Here is a 22,967-nt window from a genome sequence, read left to right on the forward strand (position 1 = left end):
TTCCATCCCCCTGATAATTTTCATGGCCCTCTTCTGGACCCGCTCCAACAGGTCTGTGTCTTTCTTATGCTGAGGGCTCCAGAGCTGGACGCAGTACTCCAGGTGGGGTCTCAGCAGAGCAGAGTAGAGGGGCAGAATCACCTCTCTCGACCTGCTGGCCACGCTTCTTTTCTCAGATCACATGGCTATTTCTTCCTTCTGAAGTTTACATTAAAAATACCAGAATTCTTGTTAAACAAAGAAAATATATTAAAGTATTTTTCAGATCCAACCTTTAGAATCAAACCTGTGAAAAGGAAAAAAATCACTCTATGGGAGGAAGTTCATCAGAGGAAGTATATGAAAGGAGCTTTCATTCTTCAAAACAGCAAAATTACATGTTTTTCTATTATCTTTTAAAATAAAATTGAGAGTCATTATTGATTAGAAACATGGGTTGTATTGTATTTGGATGAGTTTTCATTCATACCATACATATTTAGTTGTTCATTCAGATTAGGCGTTCAGTGTCACTACTGAAAGTGAATAATTTAAATGGTATTTTTTTTCTGTCTTGAGGTCTGAAAGATTTTAAAAGCAAAAGACTAAAACCAACAAACTCTGTTAAACCCTAGAAATAGTTCATCTTTTATTTATTTGTACACATGCCAACTTTGTTTCCTCAAATCATGTTGAGACGGATGAGTGCACTGGATCATACATTTAAAAAAAAAAAAAAAGAGACTTCAGCTTCGGATGTTATATTTCTATTTAAACTGCCTCATTCCTTCTTTCACCTCCCCACATCATTATTTTTGTGTGTGTGTTTTGTCTTCACGATTCAACTAAGCTGGTTTAGAGTTAATATATTTTATTGATCTGCAAAACACATTCAGTTAGGAGCAGTGCAGTTATATTGTTATTTCTGAGGGCACATGGCATTTCCAGGATACACTTCTGTCAGCATTTATATGTTATCCTTTCCATAAATAGCTGCTTTGTAAAGATACTGTCTGCAAAAGCCCAAGGGAACCTCACTCTTGCATATTCATACAACTCAGAAATAAACTAATTTATTTTAGAGTAAGTTTTATACTACTGCATTTAGGCACAAAAGAGGAGGAAGGTCTCTTCATGAAGGAGGGTTGATTCTTGAGGGGGAAACATGGAAATTAAATTTTGGTGATAAATGGGCAAGACCCTCCTTGCATCCAGCAGGAAGGTCTTGTTGCAAAAGTAAAGCCATGACAATCAGTGTTAGAGAATAACAAGAAAGTAAAGGCACATTTTATACATTCTGTATTGCATCTGTGTTTAATATACAGAGATGAAGGTAAGGGACAGGCAGCATTTAGGTGAATGGTATGGATTATGAGAGCTTATAGAGAGACATCTGCATAGGTCCAAAAATTCCTGAGCAAAATCTGCCCTCGCCTACTGAAAACGTAGCACACCTGCCGATTGCCCTTGAGTGTACATTTCCAAGGTGAGCTCTTTCATCTTCTCTTCACATGATTCTGAGGTAATTTATATTTTTCTCCCCAAAAAAGGTTTTTATCATGCACCATAAACTTTATTTCTGAACACCTGGAAAAAGCTATTAAAAATAAATGGAAAACTCCCTCAAATATTCTTCTGTCAGTGTTGTTTTAGCAACATTTAACTGAGTTTAGATTTGGCATAACTTTTCTAGTTGTATCCTAGAGATAAGTTTAAAAATTTTTTTACTATTAGAGATAAGCGTAGGGATATTACGTATTATTGCAGAGTGACAAATGATTGGTGCTATGCCTTTATTCCTGACCACTACTCAGTTACTCTTTGTAAATCTGAACTAGTAGTCTGAGTAGACTCTGCTTGAAAACATCACTTCTAAGTAGAAAGTTGTTCAAAAACAATCATGTAAGTCCCTCCCTATCTATATCTATAGATATGTATTATCTATATATAGATAATCCTTTTTTGATTATATGTACTATTGTCGAAGTGCTAGGCTACCCTCAAATGCAAGCTAACTTCGTCCTCTTCCAAATATAAAAGATCAAATACAGTGACTACACTCTAATGTATTTTTGCCTTAAAAAATACAGAAAAGGACAAAAATATTTTATGGAAATCCAAGAGAAATTACATTATCTTATTTTATTACAGATTAAGGCATCTTGGATGGAATAAAATTATACATGAGATGGACTGGAAAAGGTACATGAGTCATGTCTGAAGAATATGGGAACTATTTTTTTGTCTCATTCAAATGCCAATTGCTGATTTTCAGAGATTGTTTCAAAGTATTTCTCTCATTGTATTAGCAGTAGTGCAAAATGTAGGTAAAATTGTGTTATTGAACTAGACCTGATAGTGTACATCTCTCTCTGCTCCAATCCTATTCCTATGAGACTGTCATGAACCTTTTGTAATAAACACCAGCCATACAAAACAAAGAGAAACAAAGCATTAAGGTAATGTCAATAAAGTTTTTTTGAAATTTAGGGAAAACTGTTTTTATTTTTACAGCTAGATTAAATAGATTAGATAATGATTTATAGCATTTTTTTAAAATAGATACTCAGCAATTTTTTAATGCTAAGATTGCTGTTCCTCCCACTGCAAATTATTAAAAGTGGTATACAGACCAGAGAAGGTTCTTTTCCTTATGTTACCAATAGTATCTTCTAAGCAGTAAATGAAACAGACATAAAAATCCAGATAGCATAAAGAAAACAAAATATATTTAAGAGGCATTTAATGTTTAAAGTAATTGATACAAGAAAGTGCTCACTGCTTGCTCATAAAAGTAATACATAGACATCTGAACACTGACTATCTAGAAGATATTCTTCAAAATTTACTCATGAAAAATAACGTTAAATAAAATGCTGCACATTTCAGATAATGTAAAATTTGTGGACTATTACTGTATTTCTCCTGTAGAAAATCCTTTCCATCTTTTCTATTAAATTACGTTATTTTCTGAAAGTTGTATACCACTATTTGAATTACTTCAGGTTGAGTCTGCTCAAATGAGTGTATGTGCAGAAAGCAGGAAGAGCAGGAAAGGGGAGGGAAGGGAGCAGTGTTACAGAAAATTACACTCCTTTTCTAAAACAGACAAAATATGTGCAGGCTAAATCCGAATGAGTTGTGTACATCCCTGGCTTATATGTATAAATATACAAGCAAAACCAGTTCAGACATTAAGGAAAATCAGTACATTAAAACAAATGAAAGAAAACAATAATGACATATATTTCCTGCTTTTCTCATGTTTTGGTAACCAGAACTGGATGCAAATCGATACTTCCAGTTCTACAGGGAATTCTCCTTGTTTAGCTTTTAGCTTCATTCTGAATTAAAGTGAAAATATGAAATATTAAAATTTCCATGGAAGGAGAAGTTCAGAAATAACCAGATTTAAAAACATTGTTATGATACCCTCTTGCCTCCCCCTGGGATCTTGGGAATCCAGACTACAGATCCTATAGACTACTGACGTAGGTGTGGTGGACACAGGTCAATGAACTATCTCAAGTGTCTGACTGTATGAAAGTGCCTCGGTTCAGAATTACATGACCCAGGAACAAAGTATCTGGCTTTGATTTTTCTAATGTAAGCATTCTAAATGCACAATTTCAGGTGGCCAATTTTTATGTCTAACTGCATCTCAACAGAGACTTCTCTCCAGATGTACTTTAGATATTAGGATGAGTCAGGTGCTGAATAGCCATGTGTAGAAAGTTCAAATTTGATACGGCAAAACCCCTCAGTTAAAAGCAGTAAAATCAGTGCTCTTGAGAAAACCTGATTGTGATAATGACAGCTGGGCAATAATATGCAGCTTGTGCAAAACTAATTATCTTTATACAGTCTTAAAGCACACAGATCAAGAATTAGACTGTGCATATTAATATAGGTTTGCAATGAAAAAGAGAAAGATTTGCTGAAAAACAGCTGTATTTGAACGGTACTCATCTGGCTGGATCTACATCTGGATTTATTCTGGGAAACCTGCTCCAGCACAAATATTCCAAGGGTTCACTTTTTGGATATTCCAGTCACAGGAGAAAAGGCCACTCATGGAGAGCTACTTCAGAATAATTGTTCCACACTGATACCCCAATTCAACCTGGAATACCACCACATGCAGATAAACACTTACTGTTACATTTATAGAGACAGAGCAAAGTAGCCTGATCCAGCTCCCCCAGAACAAAGGGAACACTCTCTTCTGCAACAGAGAAGCTGCACTTGGCCATGAGGTGCTTATAAGTCCTCCTGAATATTCATTCTATGGCAAATGAGGGATACAAGGTTCTAAAATATGACAGGTGCAACTTATGTTTCCGCTTTAGTTCACTTTTTTTATTAAAGAAATGGCTTAAGGTATGCTTTATGATGTCTATTATTTTTCCCTAGAATGTCTATCAAACACAACATTAGACTTAACCATATTATGTGCAGTTTCTTGTATTCTTTCAAGTTTAAGGCTTACATAAAATATTTTGTAATTTACAGTTACCAGAAATCCCTTCACCATATACTGCAGTATAAGCATTTATGAGTTGGGTTGGGTTGATTCTTGAGGGGGAAACATGGAAATTAAATTTTGATGATAAATGGGCAAGACCCTCCTTGCATCCACATCTTGGTAATTTCCTGCTAGCTCTTGCAGTAACAAAGAAAAAGTGTGGAAATAAGTTAGTATCTGTTAGGTACATCAATTTGCTTTTGCATGCCTGCTCTAACTAACTGCTTCGTTATTCTTATCCCATATAAGGAAGACCAGCTTTCTATCTGAAAGAAACAGAGGCATGCAAGGCAGCTAACTAATTCATTAGAGAAGTCATCCTCTTCAGCACCTATTATCATATCAGTAACACAGTGCTACAATCAACACTTACAAACACAGGTGTCCTAATTTAGATCCTTTCTCTGTAGCACAGCACCAATATCTACTGAAATAACTATCACCATCAGCATTAAATAATTTATCAATACTACAACACTGAGTTTAGAGTATTTTAGTGAGAGTAAAGTAAGATAGCAGGGTTTATGACAGTAGTTGAGCTCATAATGCTAAACAATCTCTAAAGTTGGTGGAGTTGTTGGATTACAACTGGGAATACCTTCTTTGAGGGACTGATTTCACTTTTGTCTCAGTTGTAATCCAAATATTCATGGATAACATGAATACTTTCACTAACGTTAAACTTTTAGGAAGCTTTAAATCTCCCTGTAAATGATTTTGCACTTTTATTTTTCAACTTTGAAGGTTCTACGTCTCAATTAGCTCATGGTATTAACACAATGAGCTCAAAATGATAACCCGAGAACACATCAAGTCATGAACATGAATGCATTTGTCATTGTTTTAGGTTAGGGAACCAGGGCCTGACCTTCACAGAATCTAAAACAATTTCTGCTATATTTCAGATTTTTAGAAAGAAGAAGAAAAAAACTGCTCTGCACCACTGTTTCATGGCCTGAAAGAGACAAATAATACAATCTCAACCAGAAAACATAAAAGAAACAGTAAGAAGATAGTATGAAACAAATTAATACAATTTTTATGACAAGAAACAGCAGCCACGATGGAAATAACTTTTAATGCATACTGTATAGACGCTGGGTTTGATCACAGGAACTTCCTTATTATTTGGAATCAATTTCCTGTTGGCAGAAATCAATACACAGAAAAAAAATAAATAATGAAATATTTTCAATAAATATGAGGCACAGGAAATCTATTAACTGTTTTTATGTAAGCACATCAGAAATCTACTGTCAAAAATACACAGTCCAAAAGTACAGGACACATCAGGAAAATTATATAGAATATTACACCAAAGGAATGAAGGTAGGAAGGAAAAGTTATTTTTACCTCCCTTTCTAGCCCTGCAATAGCTGTTGACCTGCTAACCTGTCAGAGAACGGAAAAAAGCTTAAGCCAAAACCTATGTGGTCTTCCTAAAGCTTCAGCAATTGTTGTGAACATGAGAACTTGACTTGTTTTCCTCTTCATTGATCACGACACACTGAGTTAAATCAACAGTGTCCTCAGCTACCCCATTTCTCTGGTCCTCGCTAGCTTGGCATAAAACTTTGGTATCGCAATTAACACATGTCCTCAGTCTGCATTAAACATATCTTGCCATTTAACACTGCATGTCTCTGCAGTCTCTTATAGTACCAAATCACATGAACTAATATATTCTCCTGAGCTAATATATACGTTGGCCTAACAATTGATTCCACCCCACTGAAGTGGGTCATTACTTCATGATCTTCATGTAGGGGGAAACGGACTGACCTCAGTGACTAGGCCAGTGCTGTGTGCAAGTGAGAGCAATAACTGAATTCTGAACAGCTGCACATACTAGAAGGGATATTATTATTCACTGTAGATTCCCAAAATATGGGTACCTTCATCCCAAGAATGTCAGTTACATATTGTTATTATTGGTATTACCACATATGAGGTTCAATAAGGCCAAGTGCAGGGTCCTGCACATGGGTCGGGGCAACCCCTGGTATCAATACAGGCTGGGGGATGAAGGGATTGAGAGCAGCCCTGCTGAGAAGGACTTGGGGGTACTGGTGGATGAAAAGCTGGACATGAGCCAGCAATGTGCGCTCACAGCCCAGAAGGCCAATCGTATTCTGGGCTGCATCCAAAGAAGCGTGGCCAGCAGGTCGAGGGAGGTGATTCTGCCCCTCTACTCTGCTCTGCTGAGACCCCACCTGGAGTACTGCGTCCAGCTCTGGAGCCCTCCATATAAGAAAGACATGGACCTGTTAGAACGGGTTCAGAGGAGGGCCACCAAGATGACTGGGGGGATAGAACACGTCTCCTGTGAAGAAAGGCTGAGAGAGTTGAGGTTGAGAGAGTCCTTAAAGGGGGCTTCTAAAAAAGATGGCGGCAAACGTTTTAGCAGGGCCTGGAGCGACAACACAAGGGGGAATGGCTTTAAACTAAAGGGGGGTAGATTTAGACTAGATATAAGGAAGAAATTTTTTACGCTGAGGGTGGTGAAGCACTGTCACAGGTTGCCCAGAGAGGTGGTGGATGCCCCATCCCTGGAAACATTCCAGGTCAGGTTGGACGGGGCTCTGAGCAGCCTCATCTAGTTGAAGATGTCCCTGCTCATTGCAGGGGGGTTGGACTAGATGACCTTTAGAGGTCCCTTCCAACACAAATTATTCTATGGTTCTATATTTCCAAATTGTGTTGTAAATAGAGCATTTATCTGAGTTGGGCAATTCCCCTTATTTTGATCACAGTCCATCTCTGATAGGTAAATTCAACCTTTTATCTGTTCCTAGAAGCATTTGCTATAATTAGTCATACATAAATACATGAGTATAAAATACATTAGAGTAGTAGTATACCTCATGAGATCCTCAGTGCCTCTAGTAATCAGATGATTCCCGTATGTTCTGTATTTATAAGCACCCTATTTAAGATTGTGGAATTTGATTTACATAAGCATTTATTGCTCAGCACTGCAAATGAAGTCAGAGGAATCTAATGCTTTAAACGTGGCTCTACAATATCTTGCCATATAATAAAAAGGTACTCAAAAACATTTGTGAAGCTTTCAATAATGATTATCACATAATGACCAAATGCAGAAAAATCTCATGAGAAAATTAGCTGCCCTAATAGCCAACTATAGGGAAGATGGTGCTAAGCTGATACATTATCAAAAAGGAGAAAACCCAATGCTGAATAACACATCAAATGATTATAATGCATTCCTTGAGCTCCGTTGGGTAAAGCAGAGATCTTATTGAAAAAAAACATGTGATTGTGTAATGTAAAATGGTGTTCATTACAAACATATGTTGAGAATTAAAGTTCTGTGTGCTATTACTAAATAGTTTTTGTGCATATTATATATATGTTAGCATAGTTCTTAGAGTGTTACAAATCCTCACCATCTCCTGCATTTCTGAATTTGCCTATCAAGTATTCATTTAAGTCATTCATTTTATAACGAGAGGGACTTTCAGACTCTACAGCAGAAATACCCAAATTCTTTTCCTAGCAATGCTGATACTGTCAGAGATGAAGATCTGAAGTCTAACATCTGATTTCCCTTGCCCCTGAGGAAATGATGTGACACAAAGGGGAGTTAATACAATGCAAAATCCCACATCACCAAATCCAAAACCTAAAAACCCCCAAGAGTTACAAACAATCCAACTGCAAGGACAGTAAGGAAAAGCCGAAACAAAGAAACCAGAATAACTGGAGGGTTCTTGCTGAGCAAACATTGGCTGACTGCCATGAGAAACGCCAGCAAAGCAAGCGCTTTCCAAAAGCTTTACAATCCCTTTTGGCTTTTAAAAACCCCAGCCTTCAAGTTAAATTCTGTACTTCTCTGCTAGATTTTTATCTCACTAAGGGAACATTGTATGTGAAAAATCTGGAAATGTCAGCTAAATACCCTGTTTAAAGGACCATATGTTTTCCTAACCCTACAACCAATTATTGCAAATACAGAAAGGAAAGTATAGGTTAGGGATCTTCAGATACTGTTACTTCAAGGACTAACATGCCTTTGAGTCTTTGCCATAGGTGATATGAAAAGCCAGAGCAAACTTCCAATACAACAAAAACTTAATCATCTGCTGCGAGGGATGCTTTATTGCAGGCAGTCATGCTTAGATGGCCAGATGGCATCAGTGGCAAAAATGTCATCTCTCATCTCTACTTGCCTAGAAATTCTGTCCCATATAAGACCTGGCTATAACTGTTCATCAGTTGGGACCTACACACGGTGTTTTCATAATTCACTGCAGTTGAAACCAAATGCAAAATGCAGAATCCTGGTTTGCACAGACTGACTGTAGGAGAGGATCATTGTGCTTTTCTGTTCTTGTGCCTCCCTTGGTTTCAGCTGCAAGTTTTACTGCTAATTTTCTAAAGAACTATTGTCTTAAACTCTGAGATATGAGAAAGATGTTTGGTCTATGAGTCATGGAAGTACACTAGTCTGAAGCAATGCAGATCAGAAAGCTGAGGATAAATCACACAAGGAGCTGCAGATAATAGGCTTTCTGAGCCAAGGCGAAATTAGGCAGCATCATTAGGAAAGTCTGTGAAACTCCTTCAGAAAAGACCTTTTTTAGGAATGAAACTCACAATCCTAGTGTTAAAAAAACCTAGGAACGGCATCAGAGAGCCATATACCCTCACAGAAGTAATTGTTATTTTGTCTGTAATGGATTGGTTGGAACATGACTTAGGGTGAGCAGAAGAAACATCTGCTGCTCACTTTTATATTGCATTTACTGGTTTTCTTAAAGAGAAGTGCATTGATATTCTGGAAGAGCACAAGATCCGGCCTGTCAATAGTAACTCAGCATTAATAAAATCAGTGCAATCAAATGGCAGTAAAGATACAGAAGTGGGCAAGTGGGATCACATTTAGAAAAATTAAAGGAAGATGACAGCTCTGGCTTTCATTTCATAGCAACATGAAGGCCAATGTTAGGAACTGGCCAAGAAGGCCATTCTGAGAGTACGGATACAATATGGGTTCATTATTATTATTATTGAAAATAATATCCCAGCGTGATCTGAACATTTTTGTTGAACTACTTAGGCTGTAGGTTGGTGCAGTATTAACCAGTGGTGATCTTATTCCCTTTTACGGAGAAGGCTTTCCATTTCATAGTCTACTTCTTGATGCACTATGACATATTTATCATCCTTTCAAAGACAAAAATCCAACCGATTTCTTTTGCTTTAACTGCATTCAGTCACATTGTTCAGAGATGCAGTAAGCAAAATGCAGCTTGGTTTCATTATCCAATTCCTTTGTGACATTAAATTTAACCTATGTTATTTTTCTTAACAGTATTTATAAAGTAAAACCATGAGCAAGCCTGTGGAATTTGAATACTTTTGCATATCAGCTCGTACAGAAGAAACAGCTTTCAGTAGAAGGCTTTTAGAAGAAGTTCTTGCACTCTGCAGCCTGAAGCAACTAATGTGCAAGACAGAAGGGAACTATGGGCTGGAAGAGTATGCCAGGCTGTGTCAATTGAGGAGACAGCATGTCATCCTCTGGCATCCTTATTTCCTTTAGCATCAGGTTATCTGCAAATGCTCTGGCTTCCAACTGACTTGCATATTAGAAAACTAACTTTTTCTGGCTGACACACATTGGCTTGCATAAGTCTTCAAGCCAATGATCACCATGAATAAGTGTTAAAATTTTATGTCAAAGCAAAATTGGTGTATTAGCCTGAGGTTAGCCCTTGCAACAATGTCATTTTGAGGAATGTACATTGGAGTCACAGTGTGAAACCCAGGAAATGCTCACACAAACCCTCCCCTACTCAAAAAAAGATTGAAATTCTAAGGGGGGCAATTTTGCCTTTCTAAGAACTTGTATTTCAAGTTTATTTCTTGCAATCAGGAAATGTCTCATAATATCATGATGGGATCAGAAGAAAGGTCTAGTTGTTTCGCCCAACAGTGGCTTTAGATCTGCTCCTGATTCCAGGCTGGCAGTCCACAACTCTTTCTCTTGCCATAGGACTAAAAGACTGCCTATGCTCTGAACATAATCTTGCTCAATTTTCAGATCTCCCCACAATGTTCATTAACAGCAACAGAGTCAGTTGCCAGACCAAAAAAAAAAAAAAAAAAAAAAAAAGGTGCAACTTTCAAAAAGGATCTTTCCAAGAGTATGTGGCCAGTAAGGATAGAGTATTGTTTCCGTAAAAAAAACTGCAGGCAGGCAGAAAGAAGGGTCTCCCTGAGCACGTGCACAGTGCGCAGAGCCTTCTTAGATTAAATGTATCTCTTCTTACGGAAGAGAGAGAATTTAATAGTTCAGTGTTCTCTAAAAGTTAAATACTCCAATTAAATGTAATCCAGGGCTTCCTTTCACTTGCTAGCATGGTTTTCATCCAGATCTTTAACAAGCTGGTAGAAAACGTACCCTTTCTAAATGTGAATGGAGTATGTTACAAAACAGAACCCAGAACACAGCAGAAGGCAAAGACGTGACAGTCAGCATCCTGGTGACCTACATTTACTGTAGCAATCCCATTTTTGAAGATACGTTACTATTTTTTTTAGGAAAGTTGCACAATGAGGTATGAGCAAACATGCTGCTTATCACTAAAGATGTTGCTTGATGACTGCAAATACTTGTCTGTATGACTGACAATCTTAGTCAACGAGCTCCCACAGTAATGTGCAGTATTATGTTCCTAAAGGAACAAATAGTGTTATGTTTCTACAATAGAAATACGTGGGACTGAGCAAGATGCCCATCTACAGTAAAGGTGCTGTTTTATGGATTCTGAAATTGTAAATACTGGAGAGACACATGTTTTCAGATGGCCAATGATATAGTTGCTTGGGGCTTTTTCTTTTTGGTATAGGCACATTTCAACAACTTTTTCAGTGTATTTCATATGAAAATGTTCTGTGTATTTCCTCATTATCTGACTTGATAAAAACTACTTAATTCTTCACAGCCATTGATCTTTAAGGCACATGTCAACCAAGCAGAACATCATTACCCTTCCTTATAAATAAGGCACAGCCACATTCCGTTCTTGAACAGTCTGTTCACACACAGAAAAGTATCATAGAAGTAAATCTATTTCTCTCATTTTACTTAGAAAAAAATCATGTCAACTGTTAAGTTGGGAACAACTTGGTAAAGGGATCATGAGATGACCCAGAATTTATTTACAAAACAAACTGAGGACAACATTAGATGAGACAAACACCAATAATATACCTTCAGGAGCATTCTGAAACTACAGCCTGAATTGAAAGCACTGGTGAACTCAGTGTTTCCAAATTTCTTTTGGTGGCTTTTTTGAAGGAACGAGGGTTAATAAATTAAAACGACCTTAAAACTGAAAGTATTTTCTGGCTCATTTACTGACAATGAGTCAGTATCATTTTATTGGTGATAAGGGCTACAAAATAAACTTTAGTTCATTAGCAAGCCAGCCAACAAAACCCAAAAGTAACCTTGAATAAATTGCAGGGCAGTGTATTACTAGGCATGTATTTTTACACTTAAGTCTGACGCTAACTGTTTAGAAAAATAATGTTTAGAAAGCACAATGAAAAATGAACAATACTTACAACCATACCGTTTAGGGACACCCAGCAATCTGGTGGGAAATCCTGGAGTAATGGTACTAAAAACTGCAGACAACCATCCCAGTGGCAAAGCAGCAGCATCATTCCGATCAGATTAAAGATTCTCACCACAGCACTGGCCAGATCATACGTCATGTGGAAAATCTGTGGGCAAAAGTTACAGGTGATGTACGTGATGCAAATCAGAAATGCAAATCATTTACTTCTCATCGGGCAGGTTAAAGGCAAAGAATTATCATCCTGAACTTCTAAAAAAGCTGAGATTTCTCAGCAAGGACCATTAATTTGGGCACACTAATTTGGGCAGAGAGCTGTGCTGACACACCTGATTCTTGGATGCACTCCCATGTTGTGTAAGCTGCTGAAAAAAGCATATTTTGGATAAGAAGTCACCAACTAAAGTGTTTTCTTAAAGCCTACAACTCTTTTCAATTGAAGCAAGTCTCACAAATTTAAAAAACCTGGCAAAGGTAGTGACACCATTACTTGTCTGTGAACTTGGTGTCTAAATACTCACAAAGTTGTGGGAGATATAAATTTAATGACCCATTCAGAAAAGATTCACCTTCGCGTTTCTTACCTTCGTAAAAGCACCAAAATCTGAGTGAAGAAACAATATAAGTAATTTTACATATTTTTTGGACTTCTATTCCTGTACTATTAATCCAACTTGCACATACCACTTCACCAAGCAAAATGACAAAAAGGTAGTTCATCACTCTTAATGATCAACAGTTTTCCTAAAATACTGAGAATCCTGTGGCTACTACATCTGTAGTAGCTAAGTTTATATAAAACTAATATAATCATTTGGATTTCAATATATTCCTCCATTCTTAGACAAAAACTGTTTGCATCTGAAAAGTGTCTTAACAGCAAATCACACATATACTTTTAAAAACAACATAGACATTTTCAGGTTTGTCATGGGCAAATTTGTTGGACAGAATTAGCATGAACAGTCAGCTGCCAAATAGTATGGAGAAAAACACTGTATTTAGAACTTTTCTGCTATATTGGTTTTAAAGCACTTCCAAACTACAAATACAGACATATTCTTTACTTATTACACAATTCAGTCAACTCAAGATAAATATGTTATATTCTAATACGCATAATTATCACTATGCAGGAGGTCCATTTAGAAGATCAAGAATGTCCAGTTGGTATTTCATGGAATTTTAAGTAGAAAACATTATTTAATTGTACAGATAGACATAGAAATCAGAGGTTTTAGCACTGAAAACATCAGATTACTAGAGGTATACAGCCAGATTGGCACATGACATTTTGCATTTGTATAGAAAATAATTCACATATGAAAGAGGGAATGTTTGTATCCTAACTTTTCCATATCTAAACTAAAAGCAGACTAAGTACCCACTGTATGTGAGTGCAAGTGCAAATACGAAGAGCATGTTACGGTGTCTTTCTATGATGTCTAGCTCATCTTTCTATGATGTCTAACATAATTTTCTGTTAGTGGGAGTTTGTCCTTGTTTGAAAATGATGGTGTATGTTTTGAGTCCCAAAATGCAAAACCTACACAGTAGAAACATACCTCAGACATTAACTTTATGTGCAAAACATTTTTTCAATCTAGGGCATTTTAAGAGAATACATTCCAAATTCCAGTTTGATAGACATTGGAAACAGATGCTTGTAACATTATTAAAAATGTCATGTCTTATCCAAATGCCATATAGCTCCTGTCAACATTGAGGAGATGACACTGATTTTTAGGAGATACTGTAAATGGAAATAAATAGAAAAGTGTCACCATTACACATTTCTCTTGTTAAGAAATGTATTTACATTACAGCTATTTCAGTTTCAGTAGCATGGTATGAACTGAGAGAGTAGATGTGTGAAATGAAATAATTTTATTTTAAAGAACTGGAAAAAATAGCAAGGATTACTACTGTTTTGGAACACTAACACTCATTCAGGTTACACTTTATCCACATGGTTATTATAGTACAACCACAAAGTGCAGATAAAATCCTGATCACATGAAAAGTTGCAGAAGTTTTGTCAGAGAAAGCAGGATTTTCCCTAGAATATTTGTCTGAAAAAGTGCAGAAGATTAGACAGAAACAATACATATTTTACACAGAGATCTCAACTTCCCCAGCAATTTTCTATTGCTCCAGCAAAGCAAGTTATCACATCTCTACACTGTGGCTGGACAAAAATCAAAGTTCTCACCCACACTGTTTTCACACTACCTCAAGCTTCCCATTAGGCTTTACTGTAAGAGATGAGATTTTCAGAATAATTCACTGTATTGGATACTGTTTTTTTTTTAAATGGATCACAAATATGACAATCAGAGGCAAACTGAGTGCTAACATCTTCATTTCTATACTTAGAAAGAGAACTTTTCTGAAAACATGCACCTAGGTGTATGTGATAAACAGGGGAAGATCTGGTTCTCCAAAACTCTCCAGAGTCCAAAAAACAGCACTTGCATATACCCAAGGCTCCTGAACCCTTATCTGCCTCTGCAACTATGCGCTTAGGCAGCATGACACATTGTGCATGTATCCTGTGATTATAGCTGCATAAAAATAATAATTCTATGGCTCTTTCACTTGGATGGAGCCCATTTTGGGCATCAATTCATATTACAGAGATGGTCTGCAAAGCTCATATCTTGATATAGAAATTCCAGGATTTTGGAGCATTTTGTGCTGGTACATCTTCATTTCAAATTTTAAAATTGTATAATTGGGTAATATGCACTGCAAAAAAAAAAAAAAAAAAAGTGGGTGGATAGATTTGCCAAGGTATTTATTTCAGCATTTTCGAGATCTTGCCTAGCTCTTGTGGATGTATCGCTCCCCGCCTACCCCATGAGACTGTGCGATGGCTCAGTAAGGCTTCCCAAACAAGCCAGTACAACCAGGACACACAAAGAGATATTACAAAGGGAGACTAAAATTCAAACCAAACAGCTGGAGCAGTGAGTTCAAACTAAAGGGCCTTGCTGAACCAAAGAGGTCTGCCATCGGTTTTGGGCCCTGCAAGGGCTATTCTATCTTGTCACAGAGGTACGACTGTGTAACTATTGTTTTTCTTCAAAGTCTCTTCATTAATAGTGTGCCTCTGCAGAAATGCTCACGTACTGCAAGAACAATAACATGTTGAAAATTTTATGTGAAACCAAATCCAGCAAAGGAAATGATTGCAACAGTCTGTATACGACACTGCAACCTTCCACCATTTCTGAAACCATTCACTCCAGAAATTACCCCTGTGCAGTTTAGCATTCAGGGTCAGTATTATTAAAAATGCATGAACATATTCTGGACATTATCTGGAATGCTTAACATGGTAACATTGTATCAGCATTTTAACCATACCATACTTTTATCGCTCATCTTTTGCTTATATAGTCTAATATTTGTGTAGCCTATTCTCGTAACTCTGTATTAAAGAAAATAACTTCATAAGAAAAATCTTAAGCAAATATTGAAAAAACCTTTTAAACTTCTCTGCATATTCTCTCTCCAGTAAATAAAAGCTGCGGTTTTTTCTCCTAAAAGGAACTTATCATGGAAATGTGTGCTTGGTTGGAAAAAAACATTTAAATACCCAAAACAGACATTGTAAGTGAACAGTAATACTTGTTCATGGTACTGTATCGACATATTTACATTTGGAAGGGGGGTGTGTTATTTTTTTGAAACTAATAGCCAAACTACCCTGTGGACTGAAGTCATATGTTGCATGTTTAATATTTTATGTTTTTCCATTCGGGAACTGATTGTGATACACTGAAACAAAAGCAGTAAAAGAAGTCATATTTTTATAGCATTTTCTTTTTGTAAACACAAAGTACAGTTCCTGTATTAATGAACTAAATCTTATTAAACCTCCTAGAAGATGTGTGAAGTGTAGTTTGTTAAGAGAAGAACTGGAGGATAGAAAGCTAATGCCACTCATTTCAGCAGATGGTGGCTTGCCCGTCAGCCAGTCCGCCAGTGGGATAGGAAGAAATATAGGAAGACCACAAATCGATTTACCATGATTTTGCAGTACAGACGTGTGGTCAAATCTCTCTGTTTGAATGGATGTCTTATCAAGATAATATTCATAACAAAAATAATTCAAATGTATGCAACTAAAGTTAGGCTCCTAAACCTGTTACTCAGGTAGTTAAATATAAATAACCTGGTTATCATTAAACACTTAGCATCCACAAATGCCATGCGCATAAGCAGGAACTGCAGCTGTAAAACACATTTGAAAATCTGGCCACTTTATTTAGACTCCTAATTTCATACCTAAATATTCAGCTTAACCAGCAAGAGGGAGAAATTTTGGACAACACATTTCAAAAAAATTACTAGAGTGACATGAGATTACTGCAGCGGAGAAAACATTAAAATTCCCTTGAGAACTAACTCTTTCCACACTTTTATTTCACATAATAGGAAAGATTTAATAGATATCTCTCCTTTTTGCTTAGTACTCAGTTTCATTTAAATTACACATGATACTTTTTATTATTAACACGTTTGTTTGGGGAGGGGTGGTTATAATACTGTCATTTTTCATAGTTTCCATATACTTCAAAATCATGTTTAATAATAAATTTAGTTTATGAACTCACTTCTGAGAACTCATAATTTCTTCCTATACTATTTTCATAACCTTTTCTCTATACCCTGGAAACCTTGAATTTTTCCCTTAAGAGCTGACAATGCCTCTGACAATGGCTGAAATGTAACCACAGATTAACAGTATTTTGTTTAACAGTCTGTATTTTGGCAAAACATTGCTCACAGAGAATAAGAAATTGCTGAGGAGTCAGAGTTCACATGTTTTATCTCAGTTTTTACTCACACTTTATTAATGACTCTTTTTATTCCCACATGTGAAGCAGGAAACAGACTATTCCTTCCCTCACATTTATAATGAAGCGTATACTTTAAATTGGTCCTGCTAACTCTGATTTCTGAGCCTGAGACAGAAGAACTGTTCCAGTCTTACCAACCCACTTGCTTAATAGTATTTGAGGGCTGTCATATTAAGTTAATAGCGCACTTATAGTTTAACTAAACAAACAAAAAAATCGGTTGAACTGCTGTCGTGGAATGTATAGGTTACCTCTTCTGCCTTCTGACAATTGGCATGTAGCATTTGTTCAGCTGTGGTTTTTAGTTCAGTTTGATTTTAGGTTCAGTTTATATAAAAATTGATTTGTATAAATTATCAGAATTTAATTCTGATTAAAAAAGAAAAGAAAAAGTCAGTCTTAGGACTTCCTAGAAAATTTATTCAAATCTCACACCACTGAGTTCATCCAGACACCTCTTCTTTTCCACTCCTCAGAAGTAACTAAAGGTGCTCAGTATCACAAAGCTGGCTTGCGCTTAATCTTCAGATTAGGATTTGCATCATGCCTCGAGCAATATGAAATGACATTCATACTAAGCGAGCTGTGTGGAGTCTGGAATATTAAATAGCCACAGTGGTGAGACAGAAAGAGCTACACACATGCATGGAGGCTCTGGAAAGCACGCTGAAAGTTATACCAAGGGCAACACTGGAACTTCAGGCTAGACTGCAGGGCAAAATAACAGTTATAAAAATGACAAGGGGCTTCTGGTTCAATCTCTGGGTCAGTCCAGAATTATTAGGTTTATCCCTCAGAGCACCAACTAGGCAAAAATATAAATATAAAACATAAAAAATTTTCCTACCTGAGCTAAATGTTCACTTTTAAGATAGTAATTCTAACAAAGCTCCCCAGGAAATAAAATAATATAAAAGGGGGAGGAGAGCACAATGCCTCTTTTTGAGCATCCATCTCTCAATCTACTTTAAACAATAAAAGGCAATCATGGCTTTTTGTTTAGCCGTTTCGTATTCTACAAATTGATTTCAAAAGACATTCTTTGTAAATATCACTTGGGTACTATGGGTCTGATCCAACTCCTACCAAAGCCAATTTCTTTGGGAGTTGCAGGTTACTACACTCTACACTGGAAATACATCTGGACAAGTAGCTGTAAATGTGCATTGATTGAAATGCCTGGCTATGCCCTCAGGATAACATTTTACACTCAGCTGACTCCTGATGTGTGTGCTTAGTTTTATGATAAATAATTCATCATTGATAATTCAGTAGTGGGGAAAGGTATATAGCACTATTTAATCTAGTTGTATTTGTGACCTTAAGCTAATGACAAACGCAAAGATCTGCTTCTGCTTTAGTTGGCCCTGAAGGGAAAACACCAGTGATTTAATAAAGAGAACAAACTATTTTTAATCAAAAATATCTGGAAAAAAGAACTGTGAATGGCCTATTTTATGTGACCTTTAAAAATTGTTATTTTCTAGATGGAGTCAATCTGACATTAGGTTTTATAATAGAAGTCACATTTATTCCAATTCAAGCCATGTACAAATGGAAGCCAGCTTCTGTGGAGCAAAAAGAACAGCACAACAACATATAAATGTGACAGTGAGCTACATCCAGGTTAAACCTGAAAGCATTAGTAAAACTACTTTGCTGAAGAAAGATTTAGGCAAGCCTTGGAAAGGTCACATATAACCAGGAAGCAAAATTTATTTACAATATATAAATCCTACAACATATATTTTCTACTGTAAATTGGCCAATGCCATACTAATATATTACCTCTCACACAGAGGGCATGACTTCACTGCCAAAACGTGTGTTTTTATTATCCTGTTGTGATTAATGTGTGCAACCTGTCTTGACATCTAAACAGAGAGGAGCAGTCACTTTAGTTCTATGATGAAGAAAACAAGCCAAGAATGACAAACCTCAGGATCCTGAAATAAAAAATATAGTGCTAATTTTCACTGTGTTTTTACAGAGGTCGAGGTCTCATTCATCACTTATTTTGATGACAGAAAGTACCTTATTAGACCAAGCTTTTATCTTCATTAACTAAAGCAAAGGAAAAACAAACAAAAAACAGTTCATAGCTGTCAGAAAGACACAAACAGGCAATACTAACAGCCTGCCTCTGTGAAAAAATTTATCTGAAGCTCTTCTCCTTAAGTCATAGTACCAAACTGAGAGTGACCGTATGGCAAAAAATACTTGAACTGTACATGAGCACAGAGATTGAGAATTTTGTCAGCTTGAAGTATAGCTTCATTTCCATTTCAGCATTACTTCAAGCATCAGCATCGCCCGACCTTCAGCTCAAGCTTCTTGATGGGACAAGTATCTCAACTGGTGGCATCGCTGAACTCAAGCTGGAAACCTCTGTGGGTGGAGCTGAGCTAGAAGGAACATTTCATTTATTATCCTTTATAATTATTTGTGTCTTACAAAGAAGGCAGCTTAAAAATACAGCCAGTCTCTAAATGGCCCGAAATATTATTTATGATTTTTCTTACTAGCTGAGCAAGAGGAACTGTTTCTCATATTAACGTGCAGATGTACTCTGGCGGCAACAAGAGAAAAGAAGTTAAGTTATTCACCATCACTCATCTGCCCACAGAAAGCCCAAGGCAGGGACTCCCACAGCGCTGAAAAGGGCAGCAGAGCGAGCAACGTGAATCCTAAAAAGTATCACCACCTACAACATTTCAAATATAAGGGCATAAAGTCAGATACCTGACTGCATTATTAGGAATTAATATCAGCTTCTGAAGCCTATGTTCCCCAGCTTTAATATACTTATATAAGCAGTTTTCATCCTAAATGAATGTGAAATAAAACAATAAATACCAGACATATATTTATAAAGAAATCTACCATAAAATGTGTCAAAAATGCTGAGACAATTTAGGGAGAACCTTAGGAAGTACCAAAGTCTTCACAAAAAGTGCCATGTCTGATAAAATTGTTTTACAACATTACTGATCACTCAAGTCTCACAAACCCTGAACCCTTTTGATTTCCATTTTTAAAGCATAACTTCGGACATAATCACACTCTACCCCCGGCATGCTAGGTCTTTTCCTCTGAGCCACTTATTTAAAAGAAAGGAACAGGGCAGTGCCCTGGCTGCACCTGCCATCGAAACAGACAGGACACGATCTGGACTCCCAGATCCAACAGTGAAATTCAATAAAAATGAATCAACACAAAGCGGATACACTGCAGGAAGTACTTATAAATACATACAAAGTAAGGGCATACCTCAGAATAATATATTTTTACAATCAACATTGTACAAATGGGACACATGTAACCAACCTCTTTCAACTTCAGTATTTTCCTAAACTTCATTCTTTTTTTTTTTTTAAGTAGTCATGTTTTAACTTCCAAACTCTGTGAATATGAAATTAAATCAAACACTTTCTGATAGTAGAAGAAGCACCAGAAGATTGGATGTACACAGAAACGTGGAAGTTTGCATGTTTACAAAAATTGTAGCTGAAACTATTGTTTCTGTAAAACAATTCTTTCGGTGTTTTTTCTTTTCACTAGATCTGTATGTCACGACAAGCTGCAAATACTTCAAGGACCTTCTCTTGTCTCAGCTAGAACCAGGCTTGGGAGGCAAATGAAGGTGTGTGAATAAAAGGAAAAGAAAGGTTTCTCTTGCATCATCCTAAACCCCAAAAGAAGCAGTCTGAGATTTAAGGGGATGGTTCATTAACGTTATTAAATTACCAGTTCTTTTTACATGATGCCTACCCCCAAAACCACGCTGCTGCATATCTGAGCTTCAAACTAATTGTCCTAATTATAATATAGCAACATAATGATCTAATAGCCAACAACTGAAATAATGAGGAATATTTCTCCTGGGGAATTTAAGTTGATGTCTTACTGAAGGTGTTGAGGTTAATCTTCCAAACATGGAAATAATGGGCAAGGAATTGAAAATGAAACTCATTATGTTAAACTTCTTGTGGAAGAAAAGTTCTGAGACCAAATCGATTCACAATGCTTTCTTTTAATAGCATGTGATACCATCATTTTAAAAAGCTCCAAAATGTTGTTTTATGAGGCACAATCATTACATTTTAATGTTTATATATTGGGGTTGTTAACATTAAATATAAGCTATGAATAAAATATGTAAAATTCTATACTGTATTAGAATATAACTTTCATTTTCATAGTAATCTAAAAGAAGAGTTCATAGATCAATCCTTATTAAAAAACCAAGACTGCCAGTACAAGTCAAGGCAGATGATTAGTGCACAATACTGTGTGAAAGTCATAACTCTTCATCAGCTGGATGCTTAAAGCTGAAAACACAGAAAATCAATTTATTCCTTTGCAAATCTTGGTAATAGCAAATATGATAAAGTCACTCATATATCATAATCACACACACACATAAAAATCAAAGAAATAACAACTAAAAGTATATATGTGAATAAATTTTTATGCTAATTACATATCAATGATTTGAGGTCTAAGTCAATGTTTCACGATATTGACAAATGATTTTTAAAATTATATGGCTAATTGAACTGCATTATAGAAAACTTTTTTCTGGAAAGTGTAAATGAAGTCTACAGTTAAAAAATTACTGTCACTCAAAACCACATAGAGGACCTCTTTTGGGGTTTTAGAAGTTAAATACCAAAAAAGAACTGATGTCTGGGCAGGTAAAAAGAACACAACAGAATCGTAGTCTTAATAATTTGCCCCAAAAATTGCCAGCAGACATTAAGAACTCAGTTGCCTGATAAAAACTTCATGTAGTCAGAAAAATATCACCAGTTTAAAGAAATTACTTTGGAGATTTGTGTACAATACCCTCTCTCGTAAAATATTATGTTTATTTGGTTTAGTACATAAAACTACCTTGAGCAGAAATTTCAGCTGCTAAATTATTCTATTTTTGTATAGAAAAAAACAATTTACCAATGTTCAACATTTGGTAAATACATGACTATCATTATTATGAAAAATGAGTAAATGCTTGCATACCCACAAACATAATTTGCACACAGTTCTGAATACTCAAAAGTCTCTACAGATCTCTAAGGATAGTCTATGAAAATGTGAGAGATTGAAAAAAAAAAAGACAAAAAAGACATACAAGTAATATCAGAAAAGAGGAACTACAGTAAGAAGAAAGAAGTGTTCTTTCATGGTCCTGTTTGGGTTCTTTCATTTTTGCTCATTTCCAAACTATTATTTAAAATTATACTTGCTTCTGATGGGTAAAATTTTTTCAGTGTGCAATACACAATCAACTTAAGACTTTGTGTTTTAATGCTATCAGTTATAATCATGAAGAGTTGATGAGGGGACGGTGTGCCTGGACTGATTTTTTCCCATTATTTTTTGAGCAAATAAATTAATATTAACTAATTAAGTAATTAATTATATTTTAACATGGTTATTTTACCATATTAAGGTATTTTGAAAAAAAAACCTGTTAGTGCACAGCAAGCCTCATGTAAAACCATGGTACCTCTCACAGTACTATAGTCTCTCCAAGAAGAGTTTACATTTAGTAATTTTTTTTTTAACTAGTACCTCATTAAACACAATTCCTAGCTGTAGTTTACCATATGAATAATGGAACAAGACATATTACTTTATAAATGACACAACATGTCAGCCTATGAATTTGAAACATACACTAAAATGTGCGTAATACAACTGAAATAATTATTTACTAAAACTCACCAACAGCAAATCATAAACTACATGAAGATGTGGAAAGCCTAGTCAGAGTCAGAAAGCGCCAGTGAAAAACAATAGTACCATATAATTAACATTCCTTATACCCCCACCCCCTATTTTTTGACTTGCTTTTGTATCATTCTTGCACTTTTTCTAGCAAGCCGGTAAGAGAAGTGCAGGATGTGCACCAAACCCCTGGCCAGTCCAACATGACACCCTTCCTCTCACCTCACGCCCCCCCCCCCCCCCCCCACT

General features: G+C 36.2%; 1 protein-coding gene across 1 annotated transcript in view; it reads right to left on the reverse strand.

Annotated features, from left to right (window-relative positions):
• The window catches only part of HCN1 (hyperpolarization activated cyclic nucleotide-gated potassium channel 1), a 188,322-nt gene that overhangs the window by 89,586 nt on the left and 75,769 nt on the right, over nt 1–22,967 (reverse strand). Inside the window, exon 3 of the mRNA XM_009324653.1 lies at nt 12,104–12,265. Coding sequence (XP_009322928.1) covers nt 12,104–12,265 — 162 coding nt within the window. The remainder of the gene's footprint in view (nt 1–12,103; nt 12,266–22,967) is intronic.

This window comes from Pygoscelis adeliae, unplaced genomic scaffold (genome assembly GCF_000699105.1).
Source record: "Pygoscelis adeliae isolate BGI_AS28 unplaced genomic scaffold, ASM69910v1 Scaffold320, whole genome shotgun sequence".
Lineage (NCBI taxonomy): Eukaryota > Metazoa > Chordata > Aves > Sphenisciformes > Spheniscidae > Pygoscelis > Pygoscelis adeliae.